Below are 22,946 nucleotides of genomic sequence, written 5' to 3' on the forward strand. Positions count from 1 at the left end.
GCCACATACATACAACGTTTAAGGGACAATGTTAGCCTTGTACGGCACCTTGACAAGGTGTCTAGATCCAACCTTCAACCCCGCATACGTCAACCTGAAACTGTGGGTGTAAACATGATAAGAATTCAGAATTATTTTTATTATTATTATTATTTTTTTTAAATACGCTTGTGACGTTATAAGCGAAAGATGTGCCCTGCTAGAACTTTTAAACTATGTCTTCCATTCGAGAACCTTCAAGCTAAGCAGCTCCCGTGTGGCACCACCCCCCTTCCAACAGTTCCAATGAAATACAATACACAGGAAATGTTAGGTTTGTGCATTCAATAGTCACATCACTCATACAAGGATAGCAAACCGGTGTCTACACAAAGGAACAGTGCATGTCACCACCTTTTAAAACAAAGAGAAGAAGGGTTTCTTTTAATTGTTTTGGTTAAAGCAGGACTGGCTCCTCCAGCTCCACACGGATAAATAAAACACTGACATTTTTGCTGTGTGTATTCAGGGTTTCATGACACTGGGAAAGAAAGAAAAACCAAAAAAAAAAAAAATTCCTCAAACATTGTCCATACGAAATAAGATGGATTTTCCTCCTTAACAATATTCCTCGATGAAGGAGAGGTGGGATTTGTGGATTTTCTGCACCAGTCGCGAGGCCTCAGGAGTAACTTGACGTCTTGCTGCCCACGTCGTCGTCCTGTGTACCCATGCTCTGGAGAACAGTGAAAGCGGCGTGAAGGAAGATCAAGATACCAGGGCGCTCAGTTCCATTTCAGCAGACGCCCATTACGCAGTCCACCAACGGTCGTTTTCTGACCATCTTAAGTTGCATCGGTGGTCAGAAAAGTACCACCCATCAAGAGTTTTGCTATTGCTTCAATAGTACGTCAAAAATCGAGCCCATACCTTTTGCACAAACTGAGGGTTCACTGTGATTTCCTGATCCATAGACTTCAGCTTCTCATCTAATTCTATACATTTCAGCATCTGCGCACAAAAACACAGACTTGTTTAGAAAATTTCTGAACAATACCCTGCAAACAGAAAGGCAAAGAGAAGGCGAGAGGAACGCTTACCTCCTGATCGATTTTGTGGAGCATTGCTGGGTTATTGTATTTCTCAGGGTTGTCGTTGAAACAAACCATGCCATCTCTCTGGTTAATACTAGCATAAATTTCACCATCCTCAATCTCAAAAACACGGAAAAAAATGTATACGTTGGTGAATGAACAACTGAATACAATGAATTACTTTCTTACATAATTAGCATCGTTATTCGTGTGTTTGTTCAAGTTTGACCAGCATGGTGTGGATAAATGTGCACTCCCCAGCTGTAAGAGGAGGCATTTCTGGATGTGCTCTCTGCTCTTGGGCTTTAAAAATCCACACTATTGCTAGGCGATGACTTTACTATACAGTAACTTACTTAATGTGCATGGAATGGTTTAAAAATGACATCTGCAAGGTTTGTGACTGATGCATGAAAAACATAATAAAGTAAAAACCTGGGGTCAACGTTGAACGTTTATGGTTCATATCCAAACTCAGGTCTAGGCATGCTTACCACCCAGAGACATGCTAACAAGTGCTAGTAAAGTGTAATTTTAATTTGATTCTTTTTAAGTCCATTACCATGTTCCACATGTTAACTGTTTATGACAAAGATTGACATTTTTCATCTGACTGTGAAACTGATTATATTTTAATAAAGAAGGCATCAACACACTTACCATGTGCAGGACGTACTTTTCTGCTTCCTGGGGTCCTGACAGCTGCACTCGACTTGCCATGTCTTGTAAGGACAGGGTCAAGAAGGTCTACGCAAATCCAGAAGACAACATTTACCTCTGGATACTAGATGTACCACACACACACAGCGCAAGTTTTAGAAGAGAATTGTGGTCACATGACCTAGCAGACCTTTGTTAACCTCTGGATGTTCTTTTTATAGAGCGAAGACAGGCACTGCTTGACCAGGCCGGTGTTGTTGTCTCGGGCGAACGCCTCGCTGTGTTTGTTCACCAGGCTGCGGAGCTCGGCGGGGTTGTTGGTGGCGTACACCTGAGCCAGCTCATGGTAGGCGTTACTTAGGGGCTGCACACACAACAAATCACCTAACCATACAGTCACCATTTATTGCATAAATTTGCTCTACTATTAAGGCAGAGATTACAGATATTTTATATATATAAGTTATGTTGACATTATTATTAACTAAAATAAAAAAAAAAAAAAAAACGTTTTGAGGGCTGACTAATGCATTTATCTCACACCGTCTCACCAGTGAGACAAGACTAAAGAATGCAGCAGAAAAATAGAGATTCAACCCTGACATTCAAAGGGCCAGAGCTGATAAAACCTGATTCGGGGGAAAAAAAAAATATTCACCCAAAATTTTGACTTTGGTTTTACCCGTTCTAAAACAGAACAGACAGTACTGAAAAATTTTACAGAAACATACATCAAATCAAGGTCTCTCTCTATCTATCTATCACACACAGTAGCAAAATGCATCACTGCATATCAGGCCACACCTTGATGAACCTGCCGACAATCTGCGAGGTGTATTTAGGAAGTTGCTGCACTTTTCCATGAAGAATCAGAGAGACAAGAATGTATTTCTTGTAAGCTTCCAACATGATGTGACTGACCGCCATAGCTGGAGTGGTTATTGCCTAACAAAGCAGAAAAAAAAAAAACATGTCTGTTCGGTTAGAGGCAATAAATAGCACTTTTTTAATGACCTGACTATTAAGACTATTACCTGTTCATAAAAATACAGCGCACGTTCAAAGTTCTTCAGGCCAGTGTAGATCATGCCACCGTAATAGTAGTAACATAGAAAGTGCTTGGCATCGTAGGCACCGTTCTCCTTACAGATGTCCATCATGTCAAGGTCGAGAAACGGGACAGCTGGTTTGAAGCACTTTGCCAACAAGCACAGCTGCAGGCAACACAAGGGAATGAAAATGACAAAGAAAAATGTCACTATGGCGTGACATTTTATAGTGGAAGCACATACTGTACATTAACATTTACAGCATTTATCAGACACCCTTATCCAGACTGACTTACAATCAGTAGTTACAGGGACAGTCCCCCCCTGGAGCAACTTAGGGTTAAGTGTCTTGCTCAGGGACACAACGGTAGTAAGTGGGATTTGAACCTGGGTCTTCTGGTTCACAGGTGAGTGTGTTACCCACTAGGCTACTACCACCCCATAGAAAAGCAAATCTTGAATGATCCACTCAAACAAAAAAACAGAAGAGAACTGTGCTTATGATTGGGGAGTCAAATCCTATTTCCTACTCACAGTCTTTAGAAGATGCGGACTCACCTGACACAGATCTGCATGAACTGAGGTAAGCTGGTTTGAATTCATCTGCATTTTGTCTATTGCCTGTTTGAGAATGCCGATCCCCCGCAGTGGCTGTGGAAAGCAACAAACTAATTAGCGAGGCATGGTCATAGCTTCCATATCGTTACCTCTAAAACTATATCTAGTGAAATTCAACCGTTCAAAGACCATGCAAGAACAATTGATCGGCAATCAATTAGCTTCAGGGAGGGCTGAGAAATACCTGAACGCTGCGTTCAAACAATTCTGCAAGGTCTAAGTTTAAACACACTGTTATGCTATGTCAGTTGAGTAAGAATTTTAAGTCTTGCCTGTTTCCGTTCAACCAAGGCATTTGTTAACTGATGGCAGAGCCCAGCAACTATAAAGAAACCACAGACATGGCATTACAGGCAATTTATGTGGATTTTTATGTAATTGTCCCTTCTTTTTTGTGTGGTACTCACATGTGTCTGTTGCATATCGGATATGCTCTCCATTGCATGTACTAATGAACAGTTGGACTTGGTAGAAAAGTGTCTCAAAGTCTGGGATGTTTGGCATGGAAAACTTCACAAATCTGAATGCGACGGGAAAAAGTATGAACTCCATTACAAATATACCCACTTATAAAAATGTATAAAATGAATACTACAGCAGTCAGATACTCACAGTACAGCCAGCACACCCAGCGAGTGCTCCTGAATGTCCAAGGCCCCAAGAACCGTGTCCAGATGGGACAAGTTCTTGGCCAGAAGTTCTCCGCTCTTGTTAATTAACTCGCAAAGTTGAGTCATTTGACCTGCAAAAATGAGAAGGCTGTTAGAATTTGAAATCTTGGGGACTGGGAGCTTAGACTAATGACCTGTATACAACAGTTGAAGCAATAGCTTGCCAACGAAATACCACAGTTCGTTTACATTTACGGCATTTAACAGAATCCCTTATCCAGAGTGCATTACAAGCAGTAGTTACAGGGACAGTCCCCTCCTAGAGACACTCAGGGTTAAGTGTCTTGCTCAGGGACACAATGGTAGTAAGTAGGGTTTGAACCTGGGTCTTCGGGATAATAGGCAAGTGTGCCACCTAATAGGCTACAACCACCTGAAATGTAGTAACATTTCGTGTGGAAGGATCCTGCATCCACCCCAAAAACTAAATAAATCCGACAGTTATGTGAAGTATTAAGGCCTTCAGCGGTATTTATTAAGGAAGTGTCGTCAACTAATGGAAAGTTTTTGTCAGCCAATCAGTAGCCGTGTTCACCAATTCTGACCAATGGCCACAAACGTAGGCGGGACCTGCCGTCGACATTGGCGGAAAACGCTCTGTTCAGAAGAAAAGACGGCTATTAAGATTGGAATTATGGCCAGTACTTGGTATAAAACTACTTCACGGCGTTGTGTACACTTGACATCGCCAACTGGTTGCCATTTCGCAAAGCCTTCTACACCTAAACCTGTCACCGAATAAATGTTTAGATGATAAAGCAAAAAAAAACAAGCTAGCATGCTAGCGATGTTAGCTAACAAGCGCCCCATGCATGCTAGCAGGAAAGCATCTGTTAGCCATTTGTCCTCTCGTTAAAGCCTTCTTAGAAACGACCGACAGATCGGGCATACCTTGAGCAGAGAGCTGCTGCACATTGGTGACGAACTGCTCCAGTGCCGAAGCCATGATTTCTCATTTGTCTACGAAGTGCCTCCACACAGCACTCTCATTCAAATGTCAGAAAGAGCTGCGGCCAGCTGGAGATGGGGGCGGGGCCACGGAAGGCAACGGAGCCAAGCATCGCGAGACCTTGAAACGGATGACGTTTCAGCTAGGGTAAGCGTTGAATGTTCACATACTTACTTAAGCGATGACCATAAAATAATTCAGTGAAATTATTTTGAAACAAAATTGCAACGACAAACATATTTCCGCTTGAAATCGAGTGTAATTGAATGTTGAACGCAACTTGCAAATACCGGAACCGTACAATAAAACTTCCAGGTAAAAACAAAGAGTATACAGTGTTAGAGAGGGTGTACTTTGACTCTGTTGCCAGGACTACATTAGACCATAAATGATCATTATTATTACTAAACATGAACATATATTTGAATGAAACAATATACAAGTTATTAAACATTGTAAGGAAAACAAACCATGACTAGCATAACGTGGATTGCAGACAGAATTCAGTTTTGTTTGTTTTTTATCTTAATTTAGGCATTGCTCTAGTTTAGTAACGCAGACCTAGCAGCACTGTCAAAGTCAGTCAAAGTCAAAGTCAGCTTTATTGTCAATTCTGCCACATGTACAGGACATACAGAGAATGACACCCATGGTGCTTACAAGTAACATTAAATACAAACAGTAACATTAAATACAAAGGTATAAATACAATTTTAAAAACACAATATACAAATAAGGGCACATGGTGGAGAGCGCAAACCATGTAAACAATGTAGTGCAACAGAGCTTGTAAGTGTAAAAGTGACAAAGTGACAAAGTGAGGTAGTTGGCAGACCAATGCTGCACAGAGTGACTGGTGCACGGTCAGTTTGTGTGTGTGTGTGTGTGTGTGTGTGTTAGGGTTCAGAAAGTTTGTGGAGCGGAAGAGGGGAGTGAGGGGAGTGGGGGCAGAGCCGGGAGAGAGTTGAGCTTCCTGACCGCCTGATGGGTGAAGCTGTCCTTCAGTCTGCTGGTCCTGGCCTGGAGACTCCGCAGTCTCCTCCCTGATGGCAGCAGGCTGAAGAAGGTTTGCATTGGGAGGGTGGGATCGGCTGCTACGCAGAGGGCTTATTTTGTGAGACGTGTGCTGTAGATAGGGGAAGTTCCATGTTTTTTTTTTTAATCTGCAACTGGCTCTGTGTCGGTTACTGTGCGTAATAAGAAGCAGTCCACCTTTAAGAAGCAGTTAAAAACCCACTTATTCAAAAAGTATTTACACTTACACACGCACATGCACACACAATGCACAAAATAAAGAAAATTCCTCGTCTAGCACATAACAATTTCTGAGCATGTTCTTTGACAAGTTAGGCCTTGTATCAGGGCTCTTAGTTTTGTAAACTCAAAATCTATAGAAATCGAACGAGAATTGCTGGTGTCTACCTCTTGTAAGTCACTTTGGGTAAAAGCGTCTGCAAAGTAAAGCAAAGTAATAAACACGTAGACACTCCAAGAACTCTCCGGTGGCGCGTCGAGAGTACACGGTCTTGTTCCCTAGTCGATCTTGGCGGAGCTGCAGTCGCCGGTAAACAGGTCGTTTGTCCGAAAGGAAGCCGCTGCTCCGGGCCACGCTTCTCCAGATCCTGCCCGCTGGGAACTGGCGCTGGTTCACCGGCGGAGCGGGGAAATAGCCGAGCAGGTCAAACCCGCGGCCGTACGGGGAGACGCAGCCTCATTCGTTTTCAGTGTAGCGCGTTAATGTGCAAATGTGACCTGCGGCGTTATAGTTGTATGAATGGGCGGGGTCGGACGTCCGCACTGTGGTGCATCCGAAGAGGGAAAAAAAAACTAAAAAAAAAAACCCACCAGCATTTGTTCTGAAGTTAGTTTCGATGAAAACCTTTAAGGCGGGAATCGCCATGCCGCTGCTGCCGCGGGCCCTGCGGGCGCTGAAGGCGGACGCCGCGTGGAGGCGCTGCTCCGACGCGCCCGGCGCCGACAGGAGGCTGCGTGTGCTCGTCGACATGGACGGCGTGATCGCCGACTTCGAGGGCGGCTTCCTGAGGAAGTACCGGGCGCGGTACCCGCGCGAGCCCTACGTGGCTCTGCGGGAGCGCAGGGGCTTCTGGGTGTCCAGCCAGTACGGGCAGCTCAGGAGTGACCTCTGTGTGAGTGCTGCTGCGGAATTGACGACCGGCTTGTAATACTTGGTGTGTGATCAGCTCTTTTTAACCCTGTTGTAGAGTGCGGGCAGTGGTGGCGAGCCACTGAGGTGCCACCGAGCAAAGCACCGTCCCCACACACTGCTCCCTGGGCGCTGTGCTGCAGGGTTTCGCGATGACACTCACTTCACTTTCACGTGAAAACTGTTGTCCTCCTGCAGGAGAAGGCCATCAGCATCTGGCAGTCCAAGAACTTCTTCCTAGAGCTGGACCCGCTGCCTGGCGGCATCGAAGCAGTCAAGGAAATGGACAAAATGGAGAAGTGAGTGGGACTCTGGCTTCTTTCACCCAGGACATGGTTTACACACTCACCTACCAACCAGAAGACCATACCGAGTCCCTGATGCCAGTAATCTGTACCAAATATCACTATACACTACCAGTTTGGACGCTCCTACTCTGTGGTGGTTATGGAGTCCATAACAAGAAATATATGTAATATACAGGCCAAAAGTTTGGACACACCTTCTCATTCAATGTGTTTTCTTTATTTTCATGACAATTTACATTGGTAGATTCTCACTGAAGGCATCAAAACTATGAAGTACATGTGGAGTTATGTACTTAACAAGGTGAAATAGTGTGGTAGTAGCTTAGTGGTTAACACACTCGCATATGAACCAGAAGACCCAGGTCTAAATGCAACATACTACCATTGTGTCCCTGAGCAAGACACTTAACCCTAAGTTGATCCAGGGGGTACTGTCCCTGTAACTACTGAATGTAACTTCCTCTGGATAAGGGCGTCTGATAAATGCTGCAAAATGTAAATAACTGAAAACATGTTTTAAATTCTAGTTTCTTCAAAATAGCCGCCCTTTGCTCTGATTACTGCTTTGCACACTCTTGGCATTCTCTCGATGAGCTTCAAGAGGTCCCAGAGGTGTTTAGCACTTGTTGGCCCCTTTGCCTTCACTCTGCGGTCCAGCTCACCCCAAACCATCTTGACTGGGTTCAGGTCCGGTGACTGTGGAGACCAGGTCTCCACTTTTTGTTAAGTACATAACTCCACATGTGTTCATTCATAGTTTTGATGCCTTCAGTGAGAATCTACCAATGTAAATGGTCATGAAAATACAGAAAACACATTGAATGAGAAGGCATGTCCAAACGTTTGGCCTGTACTGTATTGTTTTTTTTTTTTATTTAAGTATGTTTGATGTCAAAAAGTTGCACATGTTCAGCATAATCCTTCAGGACTGTTGGAAACCGTCCCCGTTGTCAAACTTAAGGTGGTGGAGAGTAGATAAGAGTGTGAAATGCTGCCATTGCAGCTTTGGAGAGACGCAAACCTTTTTTTTCTTTACATAAGAAATAACCTCATATGTGTTGTTTCATAGTTCCATGTTTTGTTGTTTTAATGTAAAAAAAAAAGCAACAGTAGGTGCGGTTAAACTGGTAGTGTATGTATACATAATTATCTGGTATTCCGCTTCCCATTACCCCCTTCGGTTTAATATTCAGATATCTCCAGTCCTTGTACTTTGCGCTGTACCTCATAAACGACTGTTGCCATGGAAAGGAAATATTGTGCACACCCTTTCCGAGTCTGAAATGAATTACATTTACAGCATTTATCAGACACCCTTATCCAGAGGGACTGGAACGATCCACTCTTGCTCAGGGACACAATGGTAGTAAGTGGGATTTGAACCTGGGACCTCCGGTTCATAGACGAGTGTGTTACCCACTAGGCTACTACCACCCAGCAATGATTCCCATATTTAATATCTAACCAAATGGAACAGTGGCTGAACATTACAAAATTCAGATTTAAAATAAAGGAACACATAGTAACTACATGGTTACTCTACATGGTATAGATGTACATAACAAAGGCATATTGGGGCAGTGGTGGCCTAGTGGTTAAAGAAGCGGCCCCGTAATCAGAAGGTTGCTAAATCCGAATCTAATCCCGATCCGCCAAGGTGCAACTGAGCAAAGTACCGTCCCCACACCCTGCGCCTGTCATGGTTGCCCACTGCTTACCAAGGGTGATGGTTAAATGCAGAGGACGCATTTCATCGTGTGCTGTGCTGTGTATCACAATGAGAAGCACTTTCTCTTTGCTACCAAATCACTTTATGGCAGGCAGAGTGAACATTTTTGGACTATTTAGCCCAAGTGATTCATATTTTAGGTCAGACAACAGTGCAAATTCTGCTGTGTGATATAAGATCTACCCCCCCCCCCCCCCACACACACACCTCCCTCTCTTGTTTCATTTTCCAGTACAGATGTTTTCATTTGCACCAGTCCCATAAAGCATTATGACCACTGCCCATATGAAAAGGTGAGTTCCTCCAGATTCGGGCTACTACTAGTCCCACGAACCAGCACAATTATTTGTCACCAACATATTCAAACTGAACTTTTGTCTCATAAGATGTTGTAAATATGTTGCATGCACAAAAATATTTAACAGCTAGATTTTCGTATACCATACAGAGAGATTATGGAAAGCAGCTCAATGGTGCATCATCTAGATGTTCTTCTCTTTCGTTCAGTACGCATGGATAGAAAAGCACCTGGGCTTCGACTTTCTGGAGCGCACGATTCTGACCAGAGATAAGACGGTTGTATGTGGAGACATTCTCTTTGATGACAAGCCAGATATAATAGGTGAGTAATTTGCAATTTGACAAGATACTGTGAAGGCCCAAATACATGCAATTGACAATATACAGCCACATGTAACTTTTGATTGTATTTTTCATGTAACAAAAATCCATGCAATTTATTTATTTTGCATTTATTTAAAAGGTGTAGAGCCCAAACCAACCTGGGAACACGTGCTCTTCACTGCCTGCCACAACAAACACCTGCCGCCCTGCCCCACCCGCCGCCGCCTGCTCTCCTGGGCCGATGACTGGAGGGGCATCCTGGCGAGTAAACGCCGCTAGACAGTCACTCCCACCCTCACCCCAACACAGGTCCACACACCACATCATGACACCTCAACCAGAAAGAAGAGCTACTGGTAACCAGCCACCAACCAATCCTGGTTTCATAGCCCACTGGTCCATTGTTGATCTGGGATCATTCAATTTCATAGTTTTAATTATTTTAATTGTGGTACACTGTAATAACCTGTTGGAGTGGGTAAGGCAAATATATATCTTTTTAAAGGGTTTTCTGACAAAATGTTTTAATTTTTCCTGATATACATACAGAAAATGTGGACAAATTATTTAAGAAAGTCTCCCTCCAAAAAATCAAGACAGTGTCGTAACAAGCAGAATTGAATCTTCTAAACTCACAATCCTCAAAATATGTTGATTTTATTTTATTTATATATTGTATAATCATAAAGTATTAACCACATATTAAGAACATTATATTAAGATATCAAATTATACACACAGAACATAATTTAATGATAATGTTCTGCTCACAGATATGGACTATGACTTGATATTTTTATTTGTGTGAGTGGTTATGAAACACACTAGTCACATACCAAAAAGTTTAATTTTTTTTTAGAATATTAAGGTTATATTTGAAATAGTATTCCTGTTTGTTTTTAATTTTTTTTGTTGTATTGGTGCATCGTCTGTATTAATGATCTGTGTGACAGTGCAATAGCATGTGCAAAAAAATGTTACTGTACACTGTCTACAACACACACACAGATGCCTCCACAGCTGGGTTCTTCAACTCATGGGCCCTTGAGGGTCACGTGCTGCTCACTTCTCAGCCATCCTATATTCGAGTCTTGACGTGAAGCATCTGCGGTCATTCGAATTACTTGGGAGAACTGTTAACAAGGTCTGGAACCGAGGTCCAGGGTTGAAGAACCCTACTCTACAGACTGACTCAGGTGCAACCATGTAAAAAGAAGACACCCAAACCCTGGTGCTCCCAGAAGGCACTTCAACGTGCATTTTAAATTGTTTGTTTGTTTTTGTTGGCCACCAGAGGGCGACAAATGTGCACATTATATCAGTAGTTGATGCATGGATTTTTCCTCATATACAAAAAAGAAGGTTACTGCAGGGTTCTTAGGGTCATTAAAAACCTGGAAAAAAAAGGAATTTGAAAAGAGAATTAGGTAGGTGAACTTGGAGGAAGAGAAACACTGTTGTTTAAGCTTTTCATGGGGTTCATAAATTTAGTTTAACAATATTTTGGTAAAGTAGCCTTTTTGTGAATTTATTGGTTTAATTTTTTTTTTCAAAATTTGCACAAATTTCAGATAAATTTTTTATTTGCCTTAGAGGAATTTAAAAACCACTGGTTTAGTAAAAATGTGTAAGAACCCTGCACCTACATGTACTATGCACTTTGTACTACATTGCCACACTGGCAACCACAGTATTGACCATTCAGAGGTTTAAAGGAATAGTTTGGCCGTTTTCCAAATGGTTGATTTAATGTATGTCAATAATTCAAAGTCATTTGTAGTTTGTAATGACGCCGGTGAAGAAATCTATATGTCTGTTCAGCTTATCAAACAGACTAAATGCTGTACAATCAGCACCCTAATATGCATACATGTCTGCAAAAAAAGTTTCAAATGATCAAGTTATTTGGGAATAAATGTCTACTTGAATCCTTGTGCAGATGGCTAAACCTCTTTTAATGTACAACTTTAAAAAAATACATTTACAGCATTTATCAGATAATTAAGCCATTTCCCGGTTATACATTACACAGCATGCAAAACTGAAGCAGGTAAAAGGGAGACCTGAGCATCTAACAGGTTGCCAGGGACTGTGGGTCACTAAACAAGTACCTGGGACCTAGTCACCTAAATACTGTAACAGCATGAAAATTATCTCACTTTTACAGTACACTTCTCTGTTTACATGGACAGTCCAAAGCAATGTGACTAAAATGTCACTTTTGTTTTTTCTTAATTCATATTTTGGGAAACTGTTCACGGTTTGATGCTTTGTGCCAAGAAGACTCTTTAACTTCTATTTTTCTTTTTTAAATAAATGTTGTGGCATTTCTGTAGCGCACTCAAAGACACAATGTCCAATTTTTGTTTAATGTGCCAATAAGGTATGAACCTGTAATTGCAATTATACCCCACCACAATGTGTTTTTGTGGCTGTTGTGGGGAATCCATACAAATAAATGAACATTTCCATCTATATTCCAACTCTTCTTTAGCAGCGGCAAGCAGGCAGAAGCTGACATCATAATTAAAAGGAGGTCATGAGACCTTACATCTCCTGAGGTTGCCAGGCAGGAATTCACTGTCTTATAATTACACATCAGAAGGTTCAGCATTAGAATATTGCATTAAAATGTTTTTTTTTTAAGTAATACTGAGAATTGAATAATTGAAAAATACTAATAATTTTGCGAATATGACACGACTGGCCAGCACTGGCCTCTGTAGGATCCTCAGATCATCTGATTCCTGCACTTTTTGGTGTAATGCTTTTCAGTGTGGCGTTATTCATGCATGGGTTTATTGCTGCAATTGTATATTTGTTGTCATTTGTTGTCTGTGTGGTCATTCAATGTGAATCTTCTTGTCTCATTTTGGTGCTCAATAGGTTAACATATCTTTGTCAGACTTTTTCCCGGAAAATAAGAACAATCTATGTCATTAAAGAGTTTTGCAAGTTTAGATATGTTTAGACTTTTTTTCCTTTTACTTCTGCATACTATATGCTATTGTCTTCAAACTATATTAGAAAAAACAGACAGCTGTTAGAAATTTGTTTCAGTAGGGGGAGCTCTGACTCCTTTAAAAAAAATTATAAATTCAAAAACAGTTTTCTCAGTATGGGTCATTAAGTTTGGATGTACTACTGCTCTTTTATTTAAAAAATCAAATAAAAAGCCACACCAACACATGCTACCAGTGTCTTGCTACACTGTGACTTTTCCTAAAGGGCACATGTAATGCATGTGAGTGTCTATTAGTAGGGCAGTTCATGTCAGCAGTAACATGATCTATAGGATGAATAAGCAGACACAAACAAACAAACAACAAGGAAAAGCCAATAGAATGATGCCTGCAAGGGGAAAACATGTTTTGTTTCCCCCTCCCTGGGTCTTGGGTCACATTTGTTCCATTGCCTAAGTGTAAAATTTGGCCAGACATTACGCCTTGTAGTGCCTCACTCAATCAATAAGGCAAATCTCTGGGCTATTTCCTATAGTGACACATTATCAATCAGCTGGTCTGCAGCGATGACGCATCATGTGTTATTTTTTACGTTTTTAACGCCTGTGAAATTCGGCAGAAAAATGAAAGGGAGACACTCAAGTAAATATTACAACACCTATACAGTAGGTTTTGTCCCTGCTTCCAAAACTGCAGAAACGACCATATTGTGATAATTTTGTCATAAGGATTGACCTACTGTAATAAATATGTAGTCCCAAATTCTCGCACACCACTCCACTGCTACGTTTTCTCCACCGACGTCCTGCAGCTTCCCCTGCATCAGATTCAAAATACTACAAAGGCAAGTAAGGGTCACACCCTCCTTCATCAGATCTCTCATTTACAGCATTTATCAGACGCCCTTATTCAGAGCAACTTACAATCAGTAGTTACAGGGACAGTCCCCCTGGAGCACCTTAGGGTTAAGTGTCTTGCTCAGAGACACAATGGTAGTAAGTGGGATTTGAACCTGGGTCTTCTGGTTCACAGGCGAGTGTGTTACCCACTAGGCTGCTACCACCCTCCTAACCTAGGTGGTAGGAGCCTAGTGGGTTAGACGTTGTAAGAATGGACATCGTGGGAGCCTGCTTTGTCTTGCATAACAGATGTCTGCAGGGGGAAGTGTAACATTCCTGTGTCGACGGTTGTGGGTGAAGATTCGACACCCCGGTTTTTACATGTCTTTTGTCCGACGTCAACGTGCGAAGTATCAGCCGTCAGGACCGCCCACCCTCTTTGTCTTCACCAAATGGGAGGCACCGGGGGCGTGACATCAGAAACAACAGGTTCTGATTGGTCAGTGACAACTTCCTGTAGGCCAGTGACAACTTCCTGTAGGCCAGGGGTATAAATGTCTGCACACATGTGGAAAAGTGAGCTCTGAGCTATCTTGCTCAGGGGGTTTTTTCCCTCAGAAGCCGGAAGGCTTCTGGGACTTTTATCTTCCCTTCTCTTTCTCTTCTCCCTCTTTACTCTTTCTTCTCATGTTTACTTTCTCTATAACCTTGGTACCTTTTTACATTCAATATTCACATGTAACTACAATAATTATTTACCGGTGTTAATAAATTAGAAACTGTTCATTTTTAACCTCTGTTGTGCCATGCCTCTTTCTGCCAGGTAACATCAAATTGGAGTGGTTAAATACAGTGCTCTGTGTGGAGGGAGAAAGAGTTTTTTCTACACACTCTATTCTCTTCTCCAACACCACATGGTCTTCATGTGTGGTCTTTTTTACAAATGGTGATCCCGACGTGATACCTTTGCTCGGATGTGGATCTGTGACCGTAAGTCTCTTTTATCTGAATTTTACTGCATAGGGAAGAATAGAATCTATGTGCTTTAATTTAAATAAAAAGGATCTACATATCCTAAAAGCCCGGGACCGTAGAAACCGAGGCATTTCTAAATCCAGATCCACTCCGACAAGGTATAAAATGAACATAGACTAATTACTGTATCACTTACAATGTGGCATGTAGATATGGCTGGCACAATAGATGAACCCACAAACCAAACTGTTAACCAGGATTTGTGACATTTTAGATTACTGGTATTACATTGAACATCATAAACCATGTCCCACGGTGAACAATTTGATAATAACTGATCAGGGATTGGAAATTGCACTGTTAAACTTAAATGTTTTTATTTTAAATTCATGTTTAGTATGATCAACATGTTTAGGATCAGAATTTAAATTTATGTGAAACTGTTTCTCTCTCTGAACACCTCAACAATGCCATAATCTCAAATAATAGCTTTTAGTGATAAAGGTGTAATTCTCTAATCACATGGCAACAAGCGGGATTTTATTTGTGTTTATTTTTCCGGCCACTGTTGTTGATTGAACTTCGTTAAGCCGATGCAAATTCGCAGAGTTATGAATTCCCTAATAAAGGTGTAATTCTCCAATCACATGGCAACAAGCGGGACTTTTTTATTTATTTATTTGTGTTTATTTTTCCGGCCACTGTTGTTGATTGAACTTCGTTAGCCGGTGCAAATCCGCAGAGTTATGAATTCCCTAATAAAGGTGTAATTCTCCAATCACATGGCAACAAGCGGGACTTTTTTATTTATTTATTTGTATTTATTTTTCCGGCCACTGTTGTTGATTAGACTTGATAAGCCAGTGCAAATCTGCGGAGTTATGAATTCCCTGATATCATTTTAAGCCTCCCACTATATTTACATGTTTTTTGCATTACAGTATCTGATCATTGTTGTCATTTGTTTTTCTGGTTTGGTTTTAATGTACGATGAACACTGTTTTTCTACATGCACAATCTGTATGCAAACCTCATCACACTCCAGACAAAGAACCCAACCAAGTGTGAAAAGCCCTGGATCCAGTTGAATATTCTATGTATGCTGCTGTGTTTGATCTATGCCAAGAAGACAGGTTTCCCTACAAGGGTGACCTCAGACGCCTGAGGATCACAAAGAACACAGAACCACAACTATCGGCTACATTTGAATTCCCGACTGACCAGGAAGCAAGCAGATACACAATCATGACCCAATTGTGATCCCCATGGACCCTGAATACTCGAGTGCCCCAGGGGATCAACCGGCCGTCTGTAAGAATGGACATCGTGGGAGCCTGCTTTGTCTTGCATAACAGATGTCTGCAGGGGGAAGTGTAACATTCCTGTGTCGACGGTTGTGGGTGAAGATTCGACACCCCGGTTTTTACATGTCTTTTGTCCGACGTCAACGTGCGAAGTATCAGCCGTCAGGACCGCCCACCCTCTTTGTCTTCACCAAATGGGAGGCACCGGGGGCGTGACATCAGAAACAACAGGTTCTGATTGGTCAGTGACAACTTCCTGTAGGCCAGTGACAACTTCCTGTAGGCCAGGGGTATAAATGTCTGCACACATGTGGAAAAGTGAGCTCTGAGCTATCTTGCTCAGGGGGTTTTTTCCCTCAGAAGCCGGAAGGCTTCTGGGACTTTTATCTTCCCTTCTCTTTCTCTTCTCCCTCTTTACTCTTTCTTCTCATGTTTACTTTCTCTATAACCTTGGTACCTTTTTACATTCAATATTCACATGTAACTACAATAATTATTTACCGGTGTTAATAAATTAGAAACTGTTCATTTTTAACCTCTGTTGTGCCATGCCTCTTTCTGCCAGGTAACATCAAATTGGAGTGGTTAAATACAGTGCTCTGTGTGGAGGGAGAAAGAGTTTTTTCTACACACTCTATTCTCTTCTCCAACACCACATGGTCTTCATGTGTGCGTTTTTACAACGTTCTCCTACAAACCAGAAGTCCACAAAGTCGCAGGTTAATACCATTGTGTCCTTGAGCAAGACAATTAACCGTGGACTCTGGAAAAGGGTGTCTGATAAATGCTGTAAATGTGGGTGTTTCTAGGGGGACTGTCCCTGTAACCATTGTTTGTAAGTGTTACTGAATAAGTACGTCTGACAAATGTAGGGGGTGAGAGAAAAAAAAACTTTCGACTTCTCAAAAAGGTGACGCCACTGAACAAACACCATCCCATCCCTAACCATCTCCAAATCTGCATGTGAGGTTATTAAATATGGAAGTTTGTATACATCTGACCAGTCGTATTATTTCTGGTTTTGCGTTGGTCACTATACTGGGCCTCAACCCTCAAGGGTCACAATGTAGTTGGCCATTTTGGCAAAAAATTCAAAAATCATGATTATTTTTCTACTTTACAACTGAAGCATACAGTTGAAGCATGAACTTTATGAATTTTTAATTTTAATAGTTTAACAGACTAAACACTACTGAAACGCACAGGACGTTTGACGGGCATAATTCCAAAAAAATTACTTGTTTTATGTATTTTTGGAATTGTTGGAAGCCAAAATCATAATGTTAAAATTTGCAGCCTATTTGGAGATGGTCCTTTGGTCAGGAGATGACCACTGAAGATCCGATAAACGGCACAAAGTGCTCCTTTAACAACAGTTTGGTTGGTGAGTGCAACTACAAGAAGGCGTAGACCAATAAGTGCAAACTTACTGTACATACACTACCACTCAAAAGATTGGTCGCACCTACCCTGTGGTCATTATGGAGACTAAGATGGAGCCATTTTGAAGAATCCAGTGCAAGAAACATATTTAGCATTTTTGTATCAGGAGCAAGTGAAGTGAAGTCTTGATGAAGTCTTTTTACCATCACGGCTGCTTTTGTTCACTATTGTCGTCATCAAAAGCTGCTAAATGAGATGCTTATTAACTTGAGTGAATGTTAAGAAAGTGTTCAGCATAATAAACCTTCAGGACTGTTGGAAACTGTCCACGTTGTCCAACTTAAGGTGGTGGAGAGAAGCCAAGAGTGTGAAATGCTGCCATCACAGAAAAAGCTCCCTGCTTTAGAGAGATTGAAATGTTCAACTTTTCTACCACGTTTGCAATTTTTTTTGTTGTTGTTCATTAAATATCCTCACATATGTTATTTCATAGTCCTGTGTCTTCAGTTTTGTTCTATAGAAAAAGTTTGACCTGTAGTGTACATGTAATTAATACTGATACATTATACCAATAATTTATACCATTTATGTTCATCTCTTTGTCTGTTGAATTAGTTACTTTGAATCTGATCCTGAACCTTCTGAACATAACACCTGACCTCCTCGACCCTCTTAACCATTTCCATTTCCCTCTTTTCCGTTTGTCTTCGACTCTCATTTGTTTGCTTAGTCATTTTATGATGGATGAAAGGGCCAGTAATTAAGAGCGCGTTTCCAAGAACCAACCAATCAGAAGGCCTCCTTCTTTGCTCCTCACAAAGTGTTCTGTCCCTTTCCGATATTCCAGAGAACACTTGATTTCTTCACTTCAACGGCGAGGACAAGGTAATAATCGTCAGAGAGAAATGACTCAATTACTATTCCAGTTGAGGAGACAAGGAGGAGATTTCCCTACTTTTTTTTTTCTTTCATTTTTCAGCATAAGAATAAATTATGCATTAATATTTGCATTTTTTAAAATGTCCCTTCCAAATCTAGCAATACCAAATTATTATACATTTTTAATCTTAGGTATTTAGAACATTTGCAAGAAAGAGTACTTTAATGCAGAAAACAGAAAAGTTTAACTAGTTAAAAGCTTAACTTTTACACATAATATACAGTATACACCCTCACACAGAAATGTATGCACATTAGATGTTAATGTTAAAATCAAGGCCAATATTACTCTCTGGACCAGAAAGGCAGCAGACTGGAGATTTGCCGACTCAGTGACACCTCAGTGACATCGGCCTCATGTGACGGACACTGCAGTCCTGCCACCCCCATGAAAACAATGGGGAGAACACAAGGTACTGAACACAGCCAACCAATAGCGACAAGTCAGGTCAGCCCTGGTCAGTTTACTATTATGTGCATGTACACACACACACAGTCAAACTGGGGTCAATTTACTAAGCACTGCAAAACTGAAGTTACAAAAGACTTGATTAATTTATAGTTCAGAAAAGAAACTATACTTTTTCTTAGAAGAAAAAAGATAACTTTGTTGCAGCACCCTTGTTTTATATGTCTGTTACTAGTGAATAGTCAGCAGAAGATGAACTGATCACCCACAGGCATAAACATTTCTTTTCTTCCATGATTGTGGCACCCTCTGTAAAGATGTCTGGAACCCTGTCGCTGTTCTTTGCAGGCTCAATCCCCCACAGACAAATCCCACATCGAAATCCGGAACCTGCCATTACTGTGCTTACGGTACAACATGCAGCAACAAGGTGAATCAATGGCACTCACATGATTCCACTCACAACACAGCAGCAGGAGTCACAAGCCTGCTATCCATAAGATTGGGCCTAAGGGAACACTGATTGCTGCAAGCCTACAATACACAACAGTTGACCTCCACCACCCACTGACATTCAGTTTCTAGATGCCTCGGAGCCACACAAGATAACTACAGGCAAGCACCGTTTGCATCGTTGTATCCAAGCCTAAACATCTAAACTAAACCTTTCACACTTTCAGACTCTCAAAAAGACATCCAGTGAACACCAGCAGGACTCGACTTGGGCAAAGTTGTTTTTTTAACTACAATGATTCAACAACAATAATTACAACGACAATTCATTTTTGTATGGAGAAAAAAAACATGGTGGGGAATAAATGTACAAATTAAATAGGGGGGGCGTGTTTCATCAAAAAGCTGTCCACCCATCTTTCTTTTGAAAGCTGCAAACCTAAAAAATCTTCACCTCTTTTCATGCAGATATGAGGACAGATTTGATGCTACAGTAACTCACTGTTGAGGTACAACGTGGTATTACAACACAAGGCAAGATGCTAGCGGCTAAGGAAGCGGACCCCGTAATCGGAAGGTTGCCGGTTCGAATCCCGCCGGTTGGAATGTCACTAATGTGTAAATGTGTATTGAATTCTTTAAAATTGCACTGCAATTGTTTATCCCTGTGACATTAAGGTCTTCTGGTTCATAGGCAAGTGTGTTACCCACTAGACTACCACCACACTCTTCAAATGAATTCCACAGAATAACTTGCATCAAACGGAGTTGCCGCAGCAGGAACTGACTGTTAAGCCTAAAGGCTTCAGCCTAATATATGCCTTTAACACAATGAAGCACGTCCCCCATGCTCATAGGCGACGTGAACCTGAAGAGTTACTCACTGGTCTTTTTCATGTGCGGGGGAAAATGTCAATTATTCAGTAAGGCATTATGGGTTCCCCAAAACATGATTCAATACCATTATTTCCCGCCACGATGAAAAATGCAAGCCATCTATGCCATGACTCGTGTGTTGGTTGTTATTAGACACATCAAGAGTGTTCAGAATAAATTTATGATCCCACCCGGCTATGAATCCGGCTGTCATGAGAACTGAATATTTTAATAGAAGGGGGAATAAACGCATGGACAACTTTTCTTTATTTAGGTAGCCTGACTCAGAGAACCACTACTGATTACGTGTGAGGATGGTTGTTCAGAGACATGTAGGCGCACTGTAAGCTATGTAATCCATATATGACAGACACTGTTAGCACTGTGCCAATGACTGCACTTAATAAACATAATCTTTCATTTGTATGTAAATATATAAGATTTGTGTTTAGGATCTTACAGCCTTTTGTCAGTGGTGAGTTTCTGACCAGAAGGAATGGCTACTCGTTGGACACTTTTGGATGGTGACCCACACAATGCCCAGCAGTAGAAACTGGCATGTGTAAGAACGCAGTCTTCTGGATTTCACCCCAGGGACGTACGGAGGATGAACAGGTTGCATCTTTGACTCTCCTGTAGGAGCAGTAGGAGCAACAGGAAGGAGAAGCTCAGTTTCCAAGAGTCCAAGGTGTTTAAAAAAACCCGAGGGTAACCAAAGGACAGCAGGACACACTGGTAAAAAAGATCGGGTCGTGACACACAATATTATCACCCAATAAGTCATATTCACGGTTATATTCTATAGCAAATGCAACTGATGGAGACACACACAGACACAGTTCAATGAATCCTTCATTTCAGAATTAATTTCAGTATAAATGGCTGAACTACAACAATTCTGCAAAGATGGGGGCGCCTAAAATCCTCACAAGTTATCACATACACTTGATTGCAGTTGTTGCTAATAAGGGTGGCCCAGCCAGTTATTAGGGTTAGGGGGGCAAAAAACTGTGTTTTGTGTTTACTTGTACTATCTTTCACTAATATTTAAATTAGTTTGATCTGAAAAAGTAATAATTCAGAGCACACCACTGTATACATGTTCCAATCAACTCGCATTAAGTCCATATTAGCTCTCAAGAACTACGATTCGGTATAGGACTGGATGAGTGTCCTCTTCTTCAGCAACATTTCTCATTAACTTAGAAACATTATAATAATAACCAAAAACTCATACATTTAACACATTAACTTGATTTAATGTACACAGTGTGAGCGAAGGTTTCCTCTAAGTTCTGCAGTCAAATCCATTGGCAATGAAGCAAATCAGTTTTTGCACATCCCATGCCAACATTTCACAAACAGAACCATTGTTATTGGGCACACTGTCACAGAAAAGAAGATTTACACCAGAAATCCACATCATTAGCAGCGTAACACTGACAAGATTTTATCGTTGGCTCGCTCATTTAGTGGAAAGAGTCTTAAGAATCAGATCAATGTCTCTTTTAAGCTTGACGTGATTTGTGCGTGACTAAAAGGATCACATAAGAGCTGAATTGTATTTTTTGTTGATCAATAAGAAACATACAGAACACGTGGTTAGCAGTCTAACAGCGGTGCTACTCTGGAACACAAACCCGTATCAGATAATGGACATCTGCAATATTTCAACGTTCGCCATAGGCCTGTAAATACCATATCTGTAGAGGAACAAACAAAATGTTTTATACCAACAATTTGGGATTTGGTTTGTCTCTTTGGATTTAAAGAGTGTGTGTGGTGCAAACGGATCACAAGGTTTTCATGTGGCTGTGGACAAATTTGAACTTATTCAGTCAATGGATTGAGTGTTTAGACTCATATAATTTATTTACATCAATCAGACAGAGATGAAAAAAATAAAATTCTATAGTACATATTTAAAAAAAGACAAGTGGTGGTGAGATCATCGCACAACCATGAAGAGAAAGCGACCACGCTACGCTATATTTAGCATGCTATACAAGTGTTAACGGCAGTCGTGCATGGTGCGTGGGTTTATTTTTAGACTTCTCCATATCTTTCAGTCCCGTAGCGGGCCATGCGACAAAGATGGAAGAGGGCCATTAGCTCCGCCATGCTGCTTCCAGGCACGGATCCATCACAGGGAGCGTGAGTCAGTTAGCGGGCTTGCGAACTCCCCCGCCAACGTAACGTCAGTCCCCAACCCTCATGTGGCGAGGTGGGTGGGGGACATTACTGACTCATGCGTACCCACTTCACTCACTTCCCTTAATTCTGGTCATAAATATCTTATTGGAGGAACAGAAATTGTTCTCGTGCTGGTTTTGCTGGAGATTAGCATGTTTGCTAATCCGTGCTGAAGATGGTGGTGCGCAGTCCCAACAGGTTGATCGGTGGTTGCCACTTCAGTCCCATACAATTCTATGGGCACTTATTTGACGACCTTAAACAGAGGTTCTCGAACTACAGAGAACCAAGAATGTTAAGGCCAGCATTAAATAACAGTGTGAGGGCCTAACTACACAGGGGGCGACTTTATTCCTAATGAATATTCCCTGTAAAATACTGCTGTCACACACACACAACAGGTGACAATATTCACTCACTATCCACTTATGGATACCCGCTTATTCAACACTGGACGCAGGGACGGGTCTCACTCAGGTTCGACTCACCAACCCAGTGCAGCATTCAGGATGTTAAGAATAATAAATATACTACATAGTATATTTATATTACATTTATACCACATGAATGGTAGCAATATGTCTTTTCATGATTCCTTTTCAAAAATTTAGGCTGACTACATACGAACACCATTACAAATTTTGAACTATTACAAATACATACGTCATACATATTTGGCTGTCACTCAATGCCTAATACCTATATGCAACAAGCAAATATAGGCAGTTAGTTCTATATATCATTGCTGTACAACCATATGTCTAACC

General features: G+C 41.3%; 2 protein-coding genes across 2 annotated transcripts; one reads left to right on the plus strand and one right to left on the minus strand.

Annotated features, from left to right (window-relative positions):
- Positions 1–309: 309 nt before the first annotated feature.
- On the minus strand, positions 310–5,099 carry cops3 (COP9 signalosome subunit 3). Its single transcript, XM_028967623.1, has 12 exons — positions 4,963–5,099; positions 4,013–4,142; positions 3,808–3,920; positions 3,673–3,722; positions 3,341–3,433; positions 2,768–2,947; positions 2,538–2,678; positions 1,924–2,097; positions 1,734–1,820; positions 1,080–1,193; positions 910–990; positions 310–715 (listed from the first exon to the last, which is right to left on the minus strand). The coding sequence occupies exons 1-12, from the start codon at positions 5,015–5,017 to the stop codon at positions 662–664; spliced, it is 1,272 nt and encodes a 423-aa protein (XP_028823456.1). The 5' UTR covers positions 5,018–5,099; the 3' UTR covers positions 310–661.
- Positions 5,100–6,558: 1,459 nt separating this feature from the next.
- Positions 6,559–12,805, plus strand: nt5m (5',3'-nucleotidase, mitochondrial). The gene is made up of 5 exons (XM_028956893.1): positions 6,559–7,167; positions 7,383–7,483; positions 9,454–9,514; positions 9,729–9,843; positions 9,985–12,805. The coding sequence occupies exons 1-5, from the start codon at positions 6,892–6,894 to the stop codon at positions 10,122–10,124; spliced, it is 693 nt and encodes a 230-aa protein (XP_028812726.1). The 5' UTR covers positions 6,559–6,891; the 3' UTR covers positions 10,125–12,805.
- Positions 12,806–22,946: the final 10,141 nt, after the last annotated feature.

The sequence above is a fragment of the Denticeps clupeoides genome, chromosome 2 (assembly GCF_900700375.1).
Source record: "Denticeps clupeoides chromosome 2, fDenClu1.1, whole genome shotgun sequence".
NCBI classification, from domain to species: domain Eukaryota; kingdom Metazoa; phylum Chordata; class Actinopteri; order Clupeiformes; family Denticipitidae; genus Denticeps; species Denticeps clupeoides.